This window comes from Vulpes lagopus, chromosome 3, assembly GCF_018345385.1.
Source record: "Vulpes lagopus strain Blue_001 chromosome 3, ASM1834538v1, whole genome shotgun sequence".
Classification (NCBI taxonomy): domain Eukaryota; kingdom Metazoa; phylum Chordata; class Mammalia; order Carnivora; family Canidae; genus Vulpes; species Vulpes lagopus.
The window spans coordinates 75186962-75212018 of NC_054826.1; the positions used below are offsets into that span (position 1 = coordinate 75186962).

Sequence of the window (25057 nt, forward strand, 5' to 3'; positions counted from 1 at the left end):
AGACGCTTTCTTTAAATGTTTTTTTCATACCTTTTTGATTTTTAAAACTTTCTTCCTTTCACACAGTCTATTTCTCTCATTGCATTATTGTTTCTGTTTATTTGTTTTGTCTTTCTCTTGGCTCATTTTCATTACAAAAATGATCTTATTTTATTTCTAGTTTTTTTTTTCAATCGTGTTGAGAAAAAGCTCTCTCTTAAAACCTTCCTTAATCATATCATTTTTGAGTTCTTCCTTTTGCAATTTATTGTCACAGCTTCTACCATTTACTTGGTTTCCTTCAGCCCACTTTGAAATTCTGGGTTTCAGTTTTCATCTGTTTTATGGGCATGTCTTTCCATGTGCCTCCCAGGCCATGGGGAATTTATTCTGTTCCTCATTCTCTTTATTAGACTGCATACTTTTTCCTTTGCTCACATGTAAGTAAATGAGTTTTTCTCTACTTTTAGGAGGAAGGAGAGGCTAAAATAATTTCTAGATTCATGATTCTAAACTCTTTAGTCTGTTTTTTTTTTCTCAAAATAATTTTCAAAAATATGGCTTTGTACTTTGTAAGATCTCCCTTCTCCAGTTCCCAATCCCATTTTAATCTGGATATTTTTTTTTTTTTGCCCCTTTTGTCCATGTTCTCATTTTAGAATCTCTGTGCTGGAAAGGAACACTGGTTTGTTACTATCAGTGGCTTGTAATGATCAAATTGTGCCAGCATCATTAGGTCTTATCAAATTCAGTCCCCTTGCTCCCACAGAGCTTTGTATGTATAAAACCACCTTCCCATTCAGCTACATTTCCCAGTGATTACCATTAAGGGATATGGGGGTGCTCTGAACTACTGGGGGCAGTTTTCTAATTCTGCCTGAAGCCATTCTCCTTTCCCTCCTATCCATAATGCCAGAGTAATCCTCCCAAATAACAGCTTATGTCATGCCAAACAGCTGCTCAAAGAGATCCAGTGACTCATCAGTATCTTGTAAATAAAGTTCAATCCCATTACCTAGAAATTTGAAATTTTCTGTGCTCTATCCCCAATTTATCTTCCCAACACTTACTGCTTCCACTCCCCTGCACCTAACCTGTGACACAGTCAAGTGGGACTTTTCACCATTTGACAACTATATCAATATTTTACTCAGTTCTTTGTGAGGAACACTGCATTAATTTGTGGTGCCTTACCATCCCCCCACGTCCACCCCAGCCTCAAAGCTCCCTTGCACATAAACTCCCAATCCTCTCCACTCCTGTTCTTTTTAACCTACACACTTTAACCAAAAATGCCCTTCCCTCTTTTAGACATCTTAATCTTTTTTTTAAACATTTAGATTTTTACTACTACTTTAAAAAAAAAAAAAAACCTTCTTGGTAGCATTTTCTAAAACCCATCCTAGATAAGGAACAATTAGTATTGGCACCAGAGGATCCTGTTTGCAAATGGTAGGTGAGTCAGTCCACAGGATGTATTTTGGCCAGGGCTCTCTCGCACTCTCATTCTCCAGCTTTCTGTGGCAAAGTGGCAGTATGTTCCGTTAAGAACAGGCTTTGGAACACAAGCTCTGGCTTATTGGGAGGCAGTGTGGATGAGACCTCTCATGGTTTGGAATACAGAAGCCTGTTTCCATGGACAATGTCAAAGAGTGGTGTTACCCAAGAAAGAGCTTGATAGGCACCATGTCACTTTACCACATCCTACAGTTTTTAACAGCATCCTGTGCGTCTGGATATGGTGAAAGCTTGGATTAAGGGGACATGCTAAGAAAGGAATAGTTTTTGTGGCTTTACAACAAGCTCACAAGTTTGATGCTGGTCTTCCCAAGTCAGCCTGCAATGGCGCTGAGCTATCAGCCTCCCCACCTACTCATGTGCTTCAGGTCCCCTTCCCTGCCTCTTACCCCCATACCAGTGAGACTTCTGAATGGAAGTCAGTGGACATAGGAGTTCAATGTTGGCACGTGGATGGCAGGATAAGGCATGGGACCAATGGGTTATCTAGTACACAGTAAAAAACTACCTACCTACAATGATTTTCCTGGGCCAACATCACGAGGAGAGAACTTATTTCAAGAACCAAGTCTTCACTTGCTGCTGGCCTAGTAAGCGTAGATACTGCCCGGAGTGGTTGGAAAGGTGGGTAGCCACCAATATTTAGGGCCAGGTGGGTACCCAGACAGTTATCACCCTATTCCACTTGTCTCCACACCCCATGCTTCTACCTCCCAGAACCCTTCAGGTAAGACCCAAAGAAGGATCCTTAGGCTTGCATTAAAACCACCTTGCTGCCAATGGAGGTCTGGTAGGATCCAATTGTTGTTACTTAGAAAAAAGTGCTTTTGCAAAAGAGGCAGGTTAGAAGAGGGAGGTAATATGAACGTTCTTTAGAAAAACAAACCCAGGGGATCCCTGGGTGGCGCAGCGGTTTGGCGCCTGCCTTTGGCCCAGGGCGCGATCCTGGAGACCCGGGATCGAATCCCACGTCGGGCTCCCGGTGCATGGAGCCTGCTTCTCCCTCCGCCTGTGTCTCTGCCTCTCTCTCTCTCTCTGTGACTATCATAAATAAATAAAAAAAAAAATTAAAAAAAAAGAAGAAAGAAAAACAAACCCATCTATCTGCTTATCAATACCCAAAAGGCTGAGGCCACCCAGGGCACAATTTGGTCCGTGGAATACTGAGTGGAGGAGGCAGCTGGTGTGAGGAGGTACCCTCACTGCCTGACTCCTGGGAGCCATTAGCCATCCTTTTTGGCTGGGGCGGTGTCAAAGAGCCGGGTTGCTTTCTTGCACAGCAGAGAGAACCAGTAGATCTGGGGAGCGATGAGGAAGGCATTGGCCACATTGCAGTAAAGGGATGCTGAATGGCACTCAGGGTGGGCTGAGTCCCTGCTGTTGGCCATAAGACCAGTACATGAAAGGGAAGAGGAGGATCCGACAGGAAAGGAAGGTGGTCAGCGTGAGGATTCCCTTCACTCTGTACAGAAGGGTGTGCTGCTGCTTTAGCTGAATCAGGACTCTGCCCAGTGACACAAACGGAGTGCTCAGTTCTGCCATGAAGATGCAGCCAACAAAGAAGTCCCCGAGGTCTCCCCTAAGCCTCTGTGCAACTGGCACAAGGACAAACAGGATGACTGCGTGGTGCGCGACCATGAGGTGGTTTTTACTTAGGAAGTTTCGAAAAGTGGTGAGGGAGTGTCTGTGGTTCTGGTCTCTGGTTCGGTACCACTCACAGAGGTACATGGCGTAGAAGTTACAGATCATGTACGGAATCAAGAACAAGACATACTCTCGGGCAAGCCAGTGCCAGCTGGGGTCATTTCTCCCCCGGTGGCAGGGGGACACCTACTGCCCCTGACCAAGGGGGCCCTGGGAGCAGTAGGGTCTTAATATTTTAGATACACTTGTCTTATAGCATTTAAATTTTACATATATGCATATATATATACATACATGCACACACATACTATATTGTAATTTCACTATAAGAAAAGATTTGTATAGTTTTCCTCTTAGCATTACCTATAGCACCTAGCATAGACTTATATAGGGTAAATGTTCAATACTACTCGCTGAATGAATAGACAAATTAGTAGAGCTCAGTCCTAAAGGTAATGTGACTATCCAAAATTTATCCCTCCAGTCATGGCTGACACTAGATGATTCTAAAACAAAACTACTTAACAGTTTCCTAAGACCTCTTTGTATAAATGATGCTATAATCATCATTATTATTGTTCATAATTACTAATCTGGGACTACTTGCTGAATGAACATCAATGAACAATCTAACTTAGGTGACACAGCTACTAGTACTTAGAAGAATTTCTAGGCAGATATTCATTCAGGTTGAGGGTCAACAAGTAATTAACCAGGTATAAAAGTGAATGCGAAACATTAGTAATATTTTTGATACTCCATCTCTCAAAGCTTCATATCTTTACCACTCTATGTATTTTGTTTTTATATTGAGTTATATGTTTAAAATAATAGGATCACATTCCATATAAGAGGTATGCCATAAGTCTAGACTATCTTGTCTTGTGCACCCTTTCTTTTTTTTTTAGTACTACATATTGAATGCTCTTTATAGACTCAGTGAGGCACTAAATATGTCATGTACACATGTATTTCCATGGGTAGAACATATCTGGTGCCTTCCTGATAGTATATTATACATACTGAAAGAATCTTCATCTTCCAAAATGCTCCCCCACCTGCCATTCCCAGTCTTTCTGCTCATCATAGATTTCTCACTTTGGTGTTTAAAGAAAGAATCCTTATAAGTCATTTATCCCATGATGGGAATGAGTTTCAGATTCCCTGTCCCCAGTGCCAGAGTAGGGACCATGATGTCACTGAACTGTGACAGTGAGGAAAAGGCCAGGACATTTATGAGAACCAAGTACCATGGACACATTTTACTGGTTTTATAATTTGGCCACAGGGCAGGCACTTCTCTGTTTCTTTCTAGTTATTTCTTCATTTTCCTTTTTTTTTTTCTGCAACACAGCTTGACATGATTCCTTTTCTTTAAAAATTTTTCTGGCCAGAAAACAGAACCTCAAAATGTATTTTATTGTTACTCTTTAAAGCAGTGCCTCCATATAAGAAGTTGTATCATATTTACACAATTAGTATGTGGAGATGGCAACTGAAAAAATAATCTCTACCATATGTGTTTTGTGGGTATTAAACGTAGAACATAGCATCAAAGCATTTTTGAATAAAAATATTAAGGACCTAAAAATGCAACAGGTTGTTTGATCCTACAGTTTTAATCCACATTATTTCAAAATATTCAAGATCACTCCTTTTTTTCCCTTGGGGATTGAAATTATTCTCTAAGATCTAGACTTGGTCATGTCTCTGAATACTAACTATCAATTAATGTTGAAAGAGGAAAGCTGTGTGGGATGTGAAAGAGGAACATCTTACTCACCTGGTCACCTCTGCCAGGCACAATGATTTGGGCTAAACTCTCACGATCCTGTTGTAATTTCTTAGCAATATTCTTTTCCCTGATTCCTGGACACGTTGTGCTCTAAGATACTTGTTATCACACCTAGAGAACAAACGAGGTGTGGGTAGCATTTTGGCGTCACTTTACTGCCTTTAGGTTTGTGCCATGCTGAAACTACTCTTTCATGGTATCCCTGGCCTCTTTCAGAAATGAAGCCCACGTTGATGACCTCAATATATTCAGAGTTCTACTATCTAGCAAATGGCTGTGTTTTCTTCATTTTGTAAACAGGGACATAGATGAGATTATTGTTCAGCAGATATTTATTTCCTCCCCCAACTCCCAGTTTCCTGGGAGGAATATGCTTCCTCAGCCTTCTGATGCTAAACCTGGCCATGTGACTTGCTTTGTCCTCATGGAAAGTAAAATATAAGACCCTGTCTTCTTGATTTGGGTTTGGTCACCCATAGGATTTGCTTTGGCCAATGGGATGTGAGCTGACATGACACAAGACTTGAAATAGGCTTGTATTTTGCCATAGGAAGAACATATCTTGGGTAATCTCTTGTTTAAGGACAATGAGATATGTGGAACAGACCCTGATCTAACCTACAGTGTGGGTTAGATAAGCCAAATCCCAGCAGACCTAGATATGTGGGAAATAAGTATTTATTGTGTGTTAAGTACATGATTGTGGTGATGATTGACTAAGGTCATCAGTGATGTACTGAAGCCCTTATAACACACTCTGTATCTACTGCAATTTGGCTTCTCAGACTCCATTCTTCATCACCTCCAATCTATCTTGCCTAGAACCGCCGCTTCCAATGTCCAGAATCTCTCTTGTAATCACGTAACTTTCTATATGAGGTTTTAGATATCTTCGTGATTAGGAGCTAGTTTCATTAACTTATTGACCTGGGAACCCTTATATTTCCCAGGAACACAAATTAGCATCTCAAGGGTCACAACTGGAGAAATGGTAGTCCATAGGATAAAGTAAAAACTTAGCATGACATTAAAGATCCTACACAGGGCTCAAACATACATTTTTATCAAATTTCTATACATTTTTAAGTTTTAAACTATAAAAATAGTATGATCCCAATGAACATTTTAAAAATACAGGAAAATAAAAGAAAAAAATTTAAAATTATATAGAGCCCATCCTCCAAATATTACCAGTATTTGATTTCTATTTTATTTCCTTTCAATCTCTGTGCTATAAATATTTTATCTGCTTATAATCATATGGGACACTAAAATTATAAATACAGACTTATATTTTTTTATATTTATAGAAAGACACATTATAAGCAAAATATATTATTAAAATTTTATTTTTCTTTGTATTATGGCTATATTTCAAGCAAATAAATTACAGTATTTCAATAAATAAAATGTACCTACCTACTGCATCAGCTTTGCCAATATTAACATCTTTATATTCATGTCCCAGATTTTTATGTTTTCTCAAGGAGAAAGTAAAAACAGTGTAGAATGGTTAATGCCTCTTGAGCTTCCCCTCCCCAATTTTACATCCCTTTCCTTCCTCCCCAAAGATAAACACCTTCTTGAATTTATAATTTCCTTTATATTTTTATAATTTGACTACATATGTCATATCCATAAATAAAGAAATGTTTTATTTTTATGTTTTTAAACTTATAAAATTGAGATTGTGCTCTAAATATTCCTTTTTAACTTGCATTTCCTCTCTCAGTATTATATTTTTCAGATTTATTCCACATTGTGTTCTTTGTAATACATGTTCAATTATTTTAATTACAATATAAAATAGACCACAAATTTTTCATCCAGTTTTTCCTTTCCACATTTTTGTCCTCATAAGCAATGCTGTGACAATCTAAAAGTGTAATTGGATTGTGAATGTGTACATTGTTCACTTTCCTAGATGCCATCATATTAAATCTCTAAAAGCTTGTGCTTATTTATATTTTTACAGGACATGAGAGGTGCATACATATCCTCACCATCAAAGGTATAGCCAAACTTGTAAATTGATTAACCATTCTGATGGGTATGAAAATATATATTGAGGTTTTATTTTGAATTTCCTTGATTTCTGCTGAGACAGAATATTTTTTCATGTTTCCTGGTCATTCACGTATCTGCTTTTGTGAGTTTCCTATTTATATCCTTTAAATATTGTGTTTTTTAAAATTCGATTCCTTACTAGTTATAACTGTAAAATATGTTCAGTTGTGAAATACTACAGCAAACTGCAAGGGGAAAAAAAAACATGGAATCACCTCAAATCCTACCACTTGCCAGTTAATATTATTAACATTTAGCTGCATTTTTCTCATAGTGTTTTAAAACATTTAAATGTTTTATACAGTTAAAGTGAGGAACAGCTGGGAAGAGGGCCTTGGTGATAGAATTTTCCACTGGGTTGTTTATAATCTTTTCCAGATTAAATCCCAAGAAATAGTCATACAATATGTGTTTGAAACATACAAAACGCTGTCATTCAAGTTTTCTGGCATTGTAAATAACCAGAATATAGATATTGGCTTTACTTTTGTGTAGAACAAAGGCCAATGATTTGTTTAGTCATTTTTTGGGCTCTCTTACTAAACCTTGCACATAGGTCATCCATTGTCAATAAGCACTTGTAGAGAGGAGTACCATGAATCCTGCAAAGGGTTTCACCAGAAAAGGAGCACAGCAGACGAAATGATACAGCTCACAAGTAACATCTGGTGCCAAAAAAGTGGAAAAGGTAAGAGTGCAGAGAGAAATGCCATAAAGCTAAGCTAAGCCACGTAACGCCCCCAGGCTTCCAATTACAAAATCCAATTTATTATTGATTTTAGAATGCAAAGTGTGACTTAATCAACACAATGCCTAGAACTCCTCTTCTTGCTCATTTTTTTTTTAAATCTCCTGCATGGTTTCAGTATATTTTTTAAATGAATGCTTAAATAGAAGGATCACATCAACGAGCAGTTTCTGAGTCTTTGAAAAATGGTGAAGGTCTTTCTAGAGCTGTCACACGTGAAAGACAATCTGGATGCTTTTAAAATTCTTGGGATACAAACTTTCCATCCAAAAGCACTAAGATTTTTCTCAAATTCTGACATTTGCTATTACAGAAAGGTTAAGGTCAGGCTTTGTAGGCAACATTTTTCTTTCTGCCTGGACAAATATAGGATTTATTTTTATTCTTCTAATTCAAACATTTTGGCCAGTCATGTTCAAGTGTGGTTCTCTTTTCTTTGATTCTGTCCAGCATACAGTGAATCCTCCTATTCTTGATACTTGTCTTTGGAGGACTAGGAGAAGCTGCTTTTTACTTAACGTGTGTTTTTTATTATTGCTTCATCTCCAGTTGTGCTTGTTTCCTTCTCTTTAACACTGAAAGTCGTTCAGTTTCATCTGAAGTCTGCCTTGTAGAGCCACAGTCATCTCCATTATTTTCATCTTTTTATCCTTTTTCCTCTGCATTTTGTAAGAGTTCTGGAGCTTGCTCAATGAGTCACTGATTTCATTTTCTATAGTGTCAGTGCTTTCTTCTTCTTCTTCTTCTTCTTCTTCTTCTTCTTCTTCTTCTTCTTCTTCTTCTTCTTCTTCTTCTTCTTCGTATAGTTCATGCACAACATGACATTAGCTTCAGGTGTACAATATAGTGATTTGAGAAATTTAGACATTGTCCTATGTTCACTTCAAGTTTAGCTAACATCTGTCCCAAAACATTGCTGTTACAATATCATTGACTGTATTCCTTTATGCTGTACCTTTTCTTCCTGTGACTTATTCATTCCGTAAATGGAAGCCTGTACCTCCCACTCCCCTTCACCCATGTTTCCCATCCCCCCCAACCCCCCAGAACCATCAGCTTGTTCTCTGTATTTATAGGTCTGATTCTGGGGTTCTTTTTGGTTATTTATTTGTTTTAGATTCCATTTATGAGTAGAATCATATGGTATTTGTCTTTCTCAGTCTGACTTATTTCACTTAGCATATGCTCTAGTTCATGGATGGAACTCATGTTGTCTCAAATGGCAAGATCTCACGCTTTTCATGGTTGAATAATACTCCGTGTGTGTGTGTGTGTGTGTGTGTGTGCATTATTTTGATGTAGTCACAATAGTTTATTTTTGTTTTTACCTCCCTTGCCTTAAGATACATACCTAGAAAAATGTTGCTATGACCAATGTCATAGAAATTACAGCCTGTGTTCTCTTATAGGATTTCTGTGGTTTTAGGTTTCATATTTTAGGTCTTTCATCCACTTCAAGGTGTTAAAAGGTGGTCCAATTTCATTCTTTTACATGTAGCTGTCCAGTGATCCCAATACCATTTATTGAGGAGAATATCTTTTCTCCTTTGTATATTCTTGCCTTCTTTGTCAAGATTAATTGGCATATAATTATGGGTTTATTTCTGGACTCTCTATTTTGTTCCATTGATCTATGTGTCTATTTTTGTATCAGCTCTGTACTATTCTTTACTGTTATTCAATTTTATCCTGATGTTTAGTTTTTGGCATCCTAAAAATCCTTTCTTCACTCAAATCTTCATTTTATCTCAACCAATGTCTCTCATTATGACTTTCTATTACTGTTTCATGGGGACACAATGTCTTGCATTCTACTGCTTATGCTCCAATTTTCTAAAATTCTCTTCTGTTTAATATAACAAATCATCCTCTGAGGTCTGGTCTTCTTCTAAGTCTTTAGGCTAGTGCTTTCTTCCTTTATGATGCATGGTTGTTGATATTTCCCCATAGTTCATTTTGTTCTTCTGTTTATTTTTCCATCAACAAGGAAAGATCTTTATTGATTTTTTCCCCAATAGAAAAAAATATGTGAATTTTCCTCAACATCTTTCTTTGTGGACTTGGGTGTAGGTTGAATACCCTTGTTATACCTAGGCTGAAATACTCATTGACAGGTACAGCTTCTAGTCTTAACTGCCAGAGTCCAGCAGTCCTTTACCCCCATTTTATCCATAATGACTCTGCAACCTTCTCCTCTCCCCAGTTGCATGGTATTCTGACTCTCTATGATCATTATTTTAAAGACCGACCTCCTTGTTCAGGTCTCCAAGTGGAAGAAGGAGTGCCTAATGTGAACCAATGCCAAAAATTCCATTTTGATTATTTTGATGGTCAAAGCCCTGCAGAACCCCTGCTGAAATGTCTTTTAAGTGTTCGTTTTGATTTTTTTAATTGAAATTTTGCTTTGCAGGAGATTTTAAGGACATATGTAGTGAATTAAAGACTGTGTCATCAAATGATAGGTAGAAAAGTTCTGTTATTCAAACTGATGACCCCTGGCTTCATCTTATGAATATTATCTTACCCCTCCTTTCAAAAATTCATACCTATTTCCTAGGAATTAATTTGCTTTTATTTATAAGTAATTTTAATAATTCCTTTTCAGTATTGTGCAGAAGTATCACTTCTATTTCTCAGTCAGGTCTTAAATATTTCTGACCTACCCATAAGGGCATAAGGAGTGGATTAAAATACAATTCTGGTGTGGCAATCAGGGTTCTTTGGTTACAGTCAGTCAATTGCACTTTAGTTGATTTAAGCCAAAGGAAATACGTTGAAAATATTCTCGGAAATCAGAGAGTTGAGAGGCAAGTTGGAGACCAAGTTTGAAAGAGACAGAAGTGTCAACCTGGAAACCTGGAATCAAGGACTGTAGGAACTAGAGGAATGAACTCACAAAAGAAAGAATCTGGCTAACCTTGAGGTTATTAAACTCTGATCATGCCATATCTACTTGTTACTCTGTTTAAGATTCAGTCTTCAGGGAGTGAGTGTGCAGTAGGCTTTTTTTTTTTTTTCCAGAGAGGCTTTAGATCACAAACTTATTTCTTTTATCAATAGGGGCAGGACTCCTGGTTAGGATCTCACCACATGGAATCCTGAGGGAAAGAGGTAAATCTCCCACAAAAGCCAAAGTGCTTATAAGAAGGAGAAATGGACCTCAGAGAGTCAAACTCCCATGAATGTCCATCAAATGAAAATTAACCTGTACCTTCAGATTTCATCCACATGATCTTATATCTCACTCATTTAATTTCTTCTCACATCTTAATTAGCTGTATTTTTGTTGGCTTTGTACCTCAAAATTGGTCATCAGCTTAGTGTTATGGTTTTGGATGACTTGTTGAGAGGTCACATCTTACTGTATGCAAAGAGACCATTTAGAATCAGATGAACCTAAGTTAAATACCAGCAGCTCCACTCACCCAGCTATATGATCTTGGACAAATCACTTAGTTTTTCTAAGCATCAGTTTCCATATTTATCATATTGTTTTGGAGAATTTAGTGGAGGTAATATATGTAAGACTCATAGAAAATATTCAATAAATAATCTATTATGTTAATACTATGGTTACAGTTGTGTAAATGTTATTATTATCATTAACAATTGACTAATTCATATTGACCTGTTTTTCTCCACCTCAACCCTAAAGGACTTCTAAATTAATCCTCTGACACCACCAACCCTCAACAATGGGAAGAGAGAATCCTAATAATCTTTCTCCAAACATACAAAACTCATCTCCAGTGAATAATAAGCTAAATCAGCACCTGATTGGCCTACTAAAGGCAGGGCATCCTTTAGGGACTTTTAGTCCCATTCAAAAAATCAAACTATTGAATATGATCAAAGTAATTATGGATAAACCACCTAGTGACCTGCTTAAGGGACCTTTAATGAACATTTATTCCTAAGATAGGGACAATAACTCTGCTTGAGCAGAAAATTAGTATGTTGTACTTGAAATATCCATTGACACATGATGGTGTAGTTCACATTTGTTTGTCATAACTACAGGGAACATGCATGATGAATTCCAAATATCAATGGAAAAATGCAATTAAAAATGTCTAATTGAAAAAAACAGGTTAACTTTTCTAAAGTGCACATGCAATATTAATTTTCTAGGATAGATCATATATATTGGGCCACAAAACAAATATCAATAGAATCAAGAAGATAGAAATTATATCAAGTATATCTTCTGACCACAATGATATGAATTTAGAAATCAATAACAGAAGGAAATATGGATAATCAAAAATACGTGGAAATTAAACAACATGATCTTTAATAACTAATAGATCAAGAATAAACTGAAAGAAAAATGAAAAATATCTTGAGATAAAACACAATGGAGGCACAACATACCAAAACTTATGGGATTCAGCAAAAAGCAGTTCCAAGGGGAAAGCTTACACCTATAAACACATACACTAAGGAAAAAGAAAGATCTCTAATAAACAACTACCATTGCACCACAAGGGACTAGAAAAAGAACAAGGTTGCACAAAGTTAGCAGAAGGAAGGAAATAATAAAAATTAGAGGAGAAATAAATAGAGAATAGGAAAACAATAGAAAAGATTAACAAAACTAAGGGTTAATCCTTTAAAAAGATTGTCCAATTGACAAACCTTTAGCTAAACTAAGAAAAAAGAGAAAAACTAAAATGAATAAAATTATAAATGAAAGAGAAGACATCACAAATGACACTACATAAATACAAGGGGTCATAAGAGATTACTATGAACAATTATATACCTACAAATTGGATAACCCAGAAGAAATGAATAATACTTAGAAACATACAACTACAAAGATGGAAACATAAAGGAATAGAAAATTTGAACAGATCAAAAATTAGTAAAGAGGTGGAATTAATCATAACATATCCTCCAACAAAGAAAAGTTCAGAACTGGTAGTTTCACTGATGAATTCTGCTAAACATTTAAAAGAGAAATAAAAACAATCTTTCTGAATCTTTCTTCAAAACTGAAGAAGAAACCACTCTTAAAGTCATTTTTATGAGAGTGGCATTACCCTGAAAACACAACCAAATAAGGACACTATAAGAAAATTACAGGCCAATATCCTTGATGAATATAGTTGCAAAAGTTCTCAACAAAATACTAGTGAACCAAATTCGACAGCACATTGAAAATATTATACACATTTATCAAGTGGGATTCATCCCTAGCAATGCAAGGTTGCTTTGCCATACATGAATCAATAAATGTGATATATAAAAGTAAAATCATATGATCATCTCAATAGATACAGAAAAAAATATTTGACAAAATTCAACATACTTTCATGATTAAAAAAATTTTTTTTGTGCCTTCATCTATATGTTCCCTTCTGGCATGTGTCTATTTGCTCTCTGTCAATAAATGACAAAATTGAACTAACCTGGTATACTTATGAAGGTTGATAATGATTGACATTTCCTTTTTAATATTAATAATACCAATCTCTCATTTCCCAGGTGCCCACTATGTGCCAAACACTATTCAAGGCGCCTTAAATATATTACCTCTTCCCTTCTTCACGAAAATTCTGTGAGGTAGTCATTATTATTCATACCTTATTTATGAGGAAACCAAGGCTTGTCAGGGTTACAAAACTCACCCCAGTTTCAGAGCTAATGGGAACCAGAAGCAGAATTTAACTTATCTGTCTGAGGCAGAATTTAACTTATGTCTGATCCAAAGCCTTTCTACCCGAGCATGCCTCTTCTCCACTATCATTATTGTGATGATCAATCTCTCTAAAAATGCACACTATCCATATTTTAAGGTGTTTTTCTTAGCATGTTTATATATGTTATTACTTGCCCTGGAAGGAAATGTTTCCTAGTCTCCTTTTTCATCTGCATGCCATAAAAAGAAATTATCTGTAAGGTATTGCTCATATAAACTAAGAGCTAACCTGATTTAAAATCAGAATCTCAATGTCCTAAAAGAGCCCAAATTAGAATTCAAGATGTGGCTTATAGCCTATTTCACTGATGGAAAAATGGAGACACAAAGACATGAAATGACTGCTGGAGTCAAATAAGATACTGGTTCCATCAGGTTTAGGCTTCCTGTTCCCAGAGAAGCAACACGTGTCTGGAAAGAGTATGGATCATGCGGCCAAACAACGCAAATTCCAATACTGACTCTGTCACTTGAGTATGTGACCTCAGGCAAGTTTTCTAACTTCTTTGAAGCTGTTTCCTCATTTGTAGATGAAATAAAGATACCTACTTTGTAGGTGTGTTGTGACTATTGGAAATGAATTATGGAAAGTACCTAATATAGTGCCTAACAGAGTTGAGTGCTAATTAAATGTTAATTTTTTCTCTCCATCATAGGCTTGGCTTTTTCTGGAGCACATATTGCCCTCTACAGGGCGAGATTTTTTTTTTTTTTTTTTTTTTTTTTGGTTTTTTTACCCTTTCTTGACATCCACATAAATTTCACATTGTAGAAATCTAGAGCTGAGTGCACATGAAGCAGAGTCCATTCTAAAGGGTTTTATTTTTTTTAATTTAAAGGAAGAAAAAGCAAAAAGTGCTGAGCCAATATTTCTACTATTCAATCATTAAATATTAATCGATGTCAATGCATTTGAGGGAGCCTTTAGCTGTGACAGGTGAGCTGAAAGTAGAAATTCTGATTTAACGAGGCCTCCCAGCCGCTTTGGCAAAATGTCAGGGTACAGGGTGTGGTGGAGAATAATTAACTGATAAACAATCTTCCAAAAAAGATCAGTAACTATGAAATTGAGGACAAAGACAAAGATTCTCACATTTTCTCCAAAACATTTTTTTCTCATGGGATCTCTCAGTCCTTTTTGAATCAACCCTGATTCAGTACCCCCGAAGTCTGAATGCCCTTAACTGTTTTGTTTAGACGGGGCTATGAAATGATTAGGCTGTTGAAATGATGAATCAGGGAGCACTGCAGGATTTTTCACAGTCTCTCTGAACAATGCCCCATATCACATTTACACTGACAGGCTGTATTTTTATATTTGACATGTGAGAGGAACATGGAAAATAACATACTGACAGCGCCTTAGATACCAGTCATACATCTTCCTAACACAGATTGATGGGTGGGAAAGAATATTATTTAGTGAGCCCTTCTTAAGCTCTCCAAGGAAAATATATAGATCCACCAGTGGGTTGACTTGAAACTCATATTAACATTCCTTACGAGCAAGAAACAGAAAAACAACTACCATCCATTTCTGCACAAGCCAACAGATCAGAAAAATTAGCAGAAACCAATCCAGTACCTGTACATTTCTCACTAATGGGTCATACTTTGCTCCTCCCCTGCCTACCAATCTTAGTAGGTGGAATTTCCCCCATCGAGGCACATTGGTCTTTCTCAATTTCAAACCAAAGGTAAAAGATAAGCTGGTAGGAACATTGAAGCCACAGCTTTAGCTGCTCAGAGACCCAACCTGAAACAGAAAAAAAAAAAAAAAAAAAAAAACTGAAAAGGAGCAGCCCAGGCTAACCACATACCTGTAGAGAGACCCAAAGAACCATGTGAGATTGTGACTGCCTTATACCTAGGAAACATAGAATAAGGAAGGAAAAGGAAAAAGAAAAAGTGCCCTGGGGCATCCAAGTGGCTCAGTCAGCTAAGGTCTGCCTTGGGCTAAGTCATGATCTCCAGGGTCCTGGAATCAAGGTCCAGTATCTGGTTCTCTGCCCAACAGAGAGCATGCTTCTCCCTCTCCCTCTGCTACTTCCCCTGCTTGTGATCTCTCTCTCTCTCTCTCTCTAATAAATAAATAAGTAATCTTTTAAAAAATAAAAAAAATAAAAAACATGCCCCTTATAGTGGATGCTGTAATCTCCCTCTAGGAGGGCAGGATTTATTTCTGCAGTTGCTAGGAATGAAGCTGGTGAGCACTATCTCAGCCTCCAGCCCTCTTCAGGCAGTGCCTCTGTGAAAGAGAGCTGTCGCACCAAACAGTATGCTGTCTCATGGAGCCACTCACACCCAGTCACTAGTCAATACAGAAGTATAGGGGCCTAGCCTATGATCCCCAAAAGAACAACTATGGAAGGTCATCCCAGCTACAGAGCCCCATGAGTTAGCTAAAACATGCACTGAGACTCCATCACAGTCTAAACTGACCTTACGCCCAATCCTGTTTCTTTCCATTTGCTTATACAGGTGTCAATCCCATAAACATTCCACAATTCCCTGCATACTAATCTCCATCCCAATGTCTGTTTACAGGATTATATTCTGGAATACTATATACTGGAAAATTCCAGTATTCCAAACTGCAATACTCCCTTAATTTCCCACTTCCATAATGTACCATGTAACTTAAATGTCTCAATGAATAAAATCCTATGATACTTTCAGAAATGCGTATGTAGGGATGCCTGGGTAGCTCAACAGTTGAGTGTCTGCCTTCTGCTCAGGGTGTGATCCAGGGATTCCGGGATCGAGTCCCACATCAGCTCCCTGCATGGAGCCTGCTTCTCCCTCTGCCTATGTCTCTGCCTATGTTTCTGCCTCTCTCTCTGTGTCTCTCATGAATAAATAAATAAAACCTTTTAAAAAAAGAAATGTGTTTGTATAATTGACAAAATCATTTTGAAACACAAGTCAGAGTCATTCTAACTCTCAAGATGGAAAATAAAGACAGAAAGACAAGCACCATCTTTGGAAGGACCTGCCTCTCTAAGTTTCAAGCTCTCTCTTTAGTCTAACATGGGGTTTTTGTTTGTTTGTTTGTTTGCTTGTTTGTTTTTCTTTATATATGCTTAAATGGAGGCAAAAGCAGGTAAAGAAAAACATCCAGGAATTCTAATACCAAAACAGAAATAGGTGAGAAATATTTTTCCTTTTGTAGATGATGCTAAAAAGTCATAGGGGTGCCTGGGTGTCTCAGCCAGTTGAGCATCCAACCTTTGATTTCTACTCAGGTCATGACCTCAGGGTTGTAAGATGGAGTCCAGGAACCAGGCTCCAGCTAGGCTCAGCATGAAGTCTGCCTGAGATTCTCTCTCTCTCCCCCTCTTTCTACCCTTCTTACCCCTCCTCCTCAAATAAATAAATAAATAAATAAAATTTTTAAAAAGCCAAGAACCTGGGATCTGGATCATTAATTCTTAGGATCACAGAGAACCTGGCACTTCTTATTCCTGATGGCAAAAGATGGAATATGAAGACTTTCAACTAGTAGTTTACTGATTCTGAAGTGGAGGCGAAGGGAACCAGAGACATGTTTAGAATCTCACAGAACGTTTTTTTAGCATTTGGTTCTAACTAAGAGTACCAACTCATTGCCTACCTAAGGCTTCATCTACTTTCCCTAGTTTTTTCCTTCCCCTTCCTGTTTTCCATTTGCTTCCTTTGCTTCTGCTTCCTCCTCTTTGGTTCCTTTTCCTATTTCCTCTCCCTCTCACTTCATTGAACCTTTTTTATTGACTGGAGCTTCAGTCGTGGTTGCATCACACAGATTGCTTTTTCCGCAGTAAAGCCCTGATTTGGAAGGGAGAAAGAAGAACTTTTCATCGCTCTGTGCAAATGTGATTCAAATATGGTGAACTAATTTATTCTGTAAAACTTAATTAAAACCAATAAAAAAAAGGAGACAGCTCTGGAGGGAGCAGTAACTCCCTTGGCAGGACCTGGGTGAGATGCATTCAGTTGGGACTTTTTAAATCTTATTTGATTTGGCCCCATGATTTTCGGAGGACTTGGTTTGGTTTTATATGCTACTAAAATGCTTTTAAGTATTTAATGGTTTACTCCAATTGGGGAAAGTTTTGTTAGGTTTTCTCTAAAGTTTCCCACAGGAAAGCCTTGGTTTTTTATTTGTGACTGGAATATTTTGTGGCTTTAGAAATTACCAGGAAATTTTTTAAAAATGCTACTTTTGAAGTTTTCCAGATGCACACAAGTATATTTTCATATATCTTACATCACATCCCTCATTTTGAAGTGATTGTATCTGAAAGTATGAATAAACAAGGTCAGAGTGGAACTTGCAGGAATAGTGACTTCATGATGAGATTGCCATTACACTTGAAGCTTCTTGATTGTAGAATTCTGTCTTAAACACTATTGAAATGCTTCATGCCAAACAGAAAAATAGCGTACAGACAGATATCTGGATACATGGATGGAGTGAGGCAGGGAGGGAGGAAGGAAGGAAGGGTGGCCCAAATAAATCGATCCATGAATCCCAAAGTGTTGGGATACATTTGCCTATATTCTTCCTGCTGGAACTGGAATTAAAGAGAGAGGTTAGAGCTGCTGCACTTAGCCATACTTAAGAGTAGAGGGAGATTGCTAAGCATGGAATCTTAATGAAATCTCATACCCAGCACCAAACTTTGCCAAGGGAGATACTCAATAAATACTGGATAAATTGAATTGTCCCCCCATTTAGAAAAATTTAATAATTTTTCATGGAACATGCCTCTACCTTTGACCTACAATCTACTATTAACATCTTGCTCTACTTGATTTATCATATAACTGTCTATCCATCCCTATATACATCCAGCAATTCATATTATTTTTTTGGCTGGGTACTGTATACTTTATTAATGGCACATGATAAGGTAGGATTCCCTAAACTCCTCCCCCTCTTCAGGGGGTCTGGGATGGAAACTATGTGGTGGTTGGGAGACTCTCAGTGTGTTGGGGGATAAGTTGGGACAAGGACTCCCCAGCAGCTGAGGAACTCTCTCTTCCTCTTTATCTTGCTGGGGTTAGTGGTCCACAGAGCTCTTACTTCCATGTGGACCATAAGTTCCACCACCCAGTTGCCATAGTCAAATTCATTGTCATACCAGGAAATAAACTTGACAAGTGGTCATTGAGAGAAAAGCAAGCTCGAGCACTGAAAGTGGAAGAGCAGGTGTTATTGTTAAAATTGCAGGAGACAACTTGGTCTTCAGTGTACAATAGGGTGCCTTTGAAGGGGCCCTCTGATGCCTTCTTCAGCTCCTTCCTGATGTTATTATATTTGGCAGCTTTCTCCAGGCAGCAGATCAGATCCAGGACTGACATGTTGGCGGTGGGGACAAAGAAGGCTATGCCAGTGAGCTTCCCATTAAGCTCAGGAATGACCTTTATATAGCCCTGGTGGCTCCAGTAGAAGCAGGAATGGTGTTCTGGGCAGCCCCTTGGCTATGATGCCACAGCTTCCCAAAGAGACCATCCACATTTTCTGGGTGCCAGTAATGGCATAGATTGTGATCATGGGTCCCTCTATGGCGCCAAAGTTGTCATGGATGATCTTGGCTAGAGGGGCCAAGCAGTTGGTGGTGCAGAAGACATTGCTGACAATCTTGAGGGAGTTATCATACTTCTCATGGTTCACAACCATCACAAACATGGAGGTGTCAGCAGAAAGGGCAGAGATGATGATCATCTTGGCCCCACCCTTCAAGTGAGCTCTAGCCTTCTCAGTGATAGTGAAGACTCCAGTGGGTTCCACAACATATTTAGCACTAGCATCACCCCATTTGATATTGGCAGAACCTCACTCCTGGAAGATGGAGATAAGTCTTCCATTGATGACAAGTTTCCTGTGCTCAGTCTTGACGTTGCCATTGAATTTGCTGTGGTTGGAATCATACTGGAGTACGTAGACCATGTAGTTGGGGTCAAAGAATGGGTTACTGATGGTGAAAGTAGCCTCTTTGCCAGAGTTAGAAGCAGCCCTGGTGACCAGGTGACCAATACAGCCAAATTTATTTACTCCAACCTTCATCATCATGTCTTGGGGATGTGGCTTGGCATTGCACCAGGAGATGTGGATATCTGTTGAATGGGGAAAGGTAGAGGAATAACTCATTATTTTTTATGCATTTCAAGTTGAATTGCAGGCATTGGTAACTTTCTCCATAAATACTTTATCTATCTATAAATATTTTATCATTAGAATTCAATATTTGTTTCAAGTCTTTACCTTTGAAATAAAATGATCATTCACTAAATTTTGACCAATGCAAACACCTGTGCAACACAAACCCTTATCAAGATTACCATCACCCCTGGAAAAATTAGCAGTGGATATTTGAGAGTCTTTGAAATAATTTCTTTACCTGTTTACTCAGAAAGAAACTGTTCGAGAATAATTTAATGAGTTTAAAACTTGATAGGAACTCTCCACCCTCACAAATTGCTTCAGATATCATATCATTAAAGAGTTGCTTTCCTCTATTTGTATTAGCAAAATCCAAACTCTAAATGCATAGTTGATGGCAAGGGAGAGATTTATGAGTATGTACAATATTAGCTGATGGTCCAGTGAGTTGGCAGTCAGGCAGGAGAGAATAAAGCAAAATTAGAATCCTATTTTGTTATGTGGACTTAAGAAATACTGCATACAAATAATTTTTCTCAGAACAACAGATATACTTTTGGTCTTAATACATGTAAGTATGTTTTCTTTGCACTGGATTTTCCTGGGACATCACCTTTATGGGGAAGAGGGAAAAAAACAACCAAGGAGCCCTCTGTGAAGTTGTGCATGTTGCCAAGTTGAATCCAGTGCCAAGCTAAATCCCTACCACATGGTACATATAAGTTGAATCTCTTCCAAATGCAGGGCTCCTTCTTAAGTAGCTGTGTTGACTAATTACTTTCATCAGGATAATTGCACCTAAGAAAAGGGTACAATTATTTCTACTGAGTAGAATGTTGACATCATTTAATGAAGAATTAATGCATGTGGTGACAAACTATGTATTTAGAGAGGAAATAAAGCACTTACCAACAATCTGTTTCCAAGAAAGAATTTTTAAGCATGTCTGGTATGCTCTTAAGTATTCAGAATGAAGCTAATAGCCATTTCCACAGCACACAAGACTCAGCCTCTATCTAAGCCCATGCATGCCAATGAATTGACATCCACTAGGCTCGAGTGGGTTCTACATCATGGTTTAAAGTCATAGCTGCAATTCAATTGGGCTAAGGTAGTACCCACTCACATCATCATATCTCAAAGTGACCTTCCCAGTCACTGTTCCACACAAAGAGTAACCCACATCATCCTTCTTTGTGGGGATGACAAATTTTATAAAACCATAATGCAGAGGGATTACAGTTAAAATTTCCAAAGTATTGACTGGGACCTAGAATAGTCACTGATGAACAAGAGACCTAAAATTTATTCTTTCATATATTCAATGAACACATAATGATCAATCAACTATTATATGGAAGGTGCTATTCTAATTGCTACATAATAACCCAAAAGGAATCTGCATTCCAGAGGTTTGTAACCACAAAAAGACCATTCAATCATTAATTCAACATATCTCTATTGGTAACGATGGTGAACTTTGTGGTCCACTGCCCAAATACTCTTTTAAGACTGACAAACCCATTTCTCCAGCTTCCAGGAGTACGACTGCTAATAGTTCACAACTGAGTTCCTCCCCAGGAATTACTCTAAGCTGAAAGAATACACATCCCCCTTCCTGGAGGTATCTGCATCCAGTGACTGGTGGTGCTAGAGTACGAAGGCTCTTGACTCACTTAGAACAACTGTGAAGAACATCACAGTTCCAGATATCAACATAGAATCAACTGAGGCCCTTCTTGAAACTATATCACGATTCAACTTCTCCCTTTGCCCAGTCCAGCAACTCTCACTCATCACAGCTGTTATTATTAAAAGCACTCTTCAGTTAACTTCCTGATGCAAATTTCAGTCTCAGTCACCTGAGGAAGCCAACCTGGGACAATTGCTGCCAAATATGATTCTAGGATGACAACTATAAAATGGAATTTACAAGCTGGATCATCACCTAGCTCCAAGATGAGAATCCCGTTACTAGTGTACAGTTATGGTGCAACTATTTAAAATCCCACTAATGGAGAACTGAGATGGAAATGAAACCCCAAGGATAAAATACTGCCAACATAAGGTGGTACAAGACGCTAAGGGCCTTGTCAGTAATATAAAAAAGACTCATCTCCTGCAACCAGAGGACAGGAAAACTGCAGATTGAACCCAGACAGAGCTGCAGAGAGAGCTGACTTCTCCATACCAGGTTGTTTTTTTAAAATATAGGCAGTGTTCTGGTTGGGAAGGAGTAGGACATGGAGACTTGAGATGGGAACATGTTGGTTGATGCGTTAGGAAAACTTGAACCTTTGGAGACGTTCAGACTGCCCTGAGTCCTCTAGCTATTCAAAAGTAGTCCATTCCTCTCTCTTTAAAGTCTTGCACTCCTCATTCCACTTTTGCTCATATATGGTACAGAAGCTTTTGTACTTCCAAAATAACCTATACCCTTTATGATATGCTCCACATTTTTTCCTGGCCACCAGTTCATGGAGAAAGTTATAACAATCCATCAGTGATAGTTAATCTGCTAAAGGAACTTTGAAACTATATATCAAAGAAGCTGCACCACCTAGTCAACATTTCTCAGCAGGAGCCAGGATAGTTTACATGCATCCTGGATATGCTGTATCAAGGAGAACAGAATGTGAAGTTGGAAAGGGATGAGTTTATCAATATGTGAGCAGTCTCTTGTGATCCAAGATTTACACCCCATCAAGGACCCCAGAAGACAGTGCTAATATGTTGCGAGGATGGTTCTTAGAAGCTTGGACAAAGCAATAGTCCACACCTAATGAAGTAGAATTGAGACAGATGGCAAAGACAAAAGATTCAGAAAAATCAAAAGATTCAGAGAAGTGAGGCTGCTAGATAACATATAATACATAATCCATAAAACCAACCCATTTATAATGTTCTAAGAAAGGGCCTAGAGAACAATCCATTTACCAAAGTGTTAAGTGATATTCCAGTAAGATGGGCACTAGCATCAGTAAGCTCAGTGACAGCTGTCTTTGGTCTTCCAGGGCAATGAGAGATTCTGCTAAAGAATTAGGCTCCCCAATAAGAATGGACATGAGAGGATCCTCATATAAAAGATATAGGTAACTCAACCCACTGAAAATAACCCACTTAACTGAAAAAAGCAAGGGGAACACAATTATCTTAATAAATAGTAAGGTCAAAGTAGTAATCAAGGAAGCTGACCTCTAAAGAACCATGGAAATGGTTAATAGAACACGGTACTCCAAATGTCATGATAAATGGGCAGCCTTTGAAAGTATTGCTCAAGATGTACAATGAAAAGGAATTAAGGATGAATGATCAAGAGGCTAGAGGTGGACATCTCAATAAAGATTCACAAACTTGTCCGATATCCAGACCTGAGCCTTTCGCAGACCTGGAATACACTGGCTGATGGAAATGTCATGTCTCCAGGAAAAAGAATTCCATAACACCATGAAAGGTTACTTGGTAATGATGATTACAATAAAGGATCTCTGTACAATGATTACATAAAGGATCTCTGTCCATTTACTCAAATAACTTCATACTTGAAAAAGAAATATCCAAATATTCGGATGAGAACTGTAGGACAGAGTCCAAATTGACATCTTTATCAAAGCATCTCAATGGACCTCTATTTTAGTGGGGCTAATATAGGTACATGCAATAAGTGGAGTTCTGGTCCATACCTGCTCACTATGGGTCCACTGGGGACCATGGACCTACTCCATAATCATTTCCCTAGTCTCTGGGTGTATAATTGGAATAAATATTCTTGGTACTTGTTAGGACCTATACACATCTCCTTTCGTCTGTAGGTTAAGAGCTATTATAAGAAAAACCAAGTGGAAGACTAAGAAACAGCCTTCTTACTCCCCTTCCAGCCAAGATTGTATGTTGGGACATCCTCTCCAAAGTGAGTGACAAATCACAGCATCTCATAACCTCCATCAATATGAAGGAAGCACAATGTGTGGTAGGCCTTTTTAGGTTCTGGATACAACATATTCCACACTTTGGAATACTGCTTCCACCCATTTACTGAGAGACACAGAAGACTTATGGCTTTGAATGAATCCCAGAACAGGAAAGAGATCTGCAACAGGCCCAAAGTGTAGTGAAGCAGTCATTCTATCTGGGGCATGTGACCTAGCAGACCTTATGGTATTAGAGGTATCTGTGTTGACAATAGATGTGTAGAGTTTATAGTGAGCTCTAATATGAGAATGATATTATAGACTTCTAGGTATATTGTGATAGCAAGGCTCATTCTATCTACTGAAGAGATTTCTTGGCCACTTAAAAAAATATGCTGTTCATTCCTGGCTGGAATAGAATATCAGATAATGGAACACCAATTGATCGGTGGCCCTAGCTTCCCATCAGGAGCTGGATTTCCAAACCCATCAAGGCATAAGGTTCAGAGGACTCAGCAGCAATTCATTTTAAAATGGATGTGTTACTTTTGGTATCAGGTATGAGAAAGTACAGAAGGCACCAGTAAACTATATGGGCAGGTGGCCAGACTCCCATGCCACACTCCACTATTTTATCAGTACCCCTCCCTCCAACTTATGGCCTCATGGTGAGGGTGGGGAGGGAATGGAGGATGGCATATGATTCGGTGATAAAGAAGGAAAAAGGTCAAATAGGTTTATTTGAACCATAAACTGCCCTGTACTTCTCACCTCCTCTCCTAAATGATGGTCTATGAAACTATCTTGGAACTGTGGTGCTAGATGCCACCTGGTGTTTGAATGAGGTTGCTATCTGATAAAATAATTAGTTGCACCATTACTCTTTACTCATTCATTAAATAGCTACTTTTTGAGCCCATACTTTGTATTACCCTGGGTATGAGAAGGACACAATAAGTAAAACAGACAAAAATGTCTTCCTTCAAAAACTCAGTAGCTACATGCAAAACAATGAATCTGGACTACTGTCTTATACCACATACAAATATAAACTCACAATGGATTGAAGACTTAAATGTAAGGCCTGAAACCATAAAACCTCTAAAAGAAAACATGGGCCGTAAACTCCTGGACACAGGCCTTAGAAGTATTTTTCCAGATCTGTTTCCCAAGACAAAGGGAACAAAATAAAAATAAACAACTGGGACTATATCAAACTAAAAAGTTTTTGCACAGTGAAGGAAACTATCAACAAAATTAAAAGGTAATCTGAATGGGAAAGATATTTGCAAGTGAAATATCCAGTAAGGGGTTAATAGCCAAATTATATAAAGAACTTATACAGCTCAACACCAAATTAAAATTAAAATTTTAAATTAAAATTAAATTAAAAATGGGCAAAGGACTTGAATAGACATTTTCCTAAAGAAGGCAGATAGCCAATAGACACATGAAAAGGTGCTCAACATCACTCATCATCACTGAAATGAAAATCAAAACCATAATGAAATATCACCTCACAACAGTAAGAATAGTGATGAATTAG

General features: G+C 38.0%; 1 protein-coding gene and 1 pseudogene across 1 annotated transcript; both read right to left on the reverse strand.

The window, feature by feature from the left end:
- Positions 1–2745: 2745 nt before the first annotated feature.
- On the reverse strand, positions 2746–3297 carry LOC121488318 (TLC domain-containing protein 3A-like). The gene has a single exon (XM_041750797.1). The coding sequence runs from the start codon at positions 3244–3246 to the stop codon at positions 2854–2856; it is 393 nt and encodes a 130-aa protein (XP_041606731.1). The 5' UTR covers positions 3247–3297; the 3' UTR covers positions 2746–2853.
- A 15056-nt stretch (positions 3298–18353) lies between these two features.
- Positions 18354–19504, reverse strand: LOC121488339 (annotated as a pseudogene).
- Positions 19505–25057: the final 5553 nt, after the last annotated feature.

What these genes read in the sequence shown, in the direction of transcription:
- LOC121488318 (XM_041750797.1), bottom strand. Translation starts at nt 3,246, where the DNA reads ATGATCTGTAACTTCTACGCCATGTACCTCTGTGAGTGGTACCGAACC.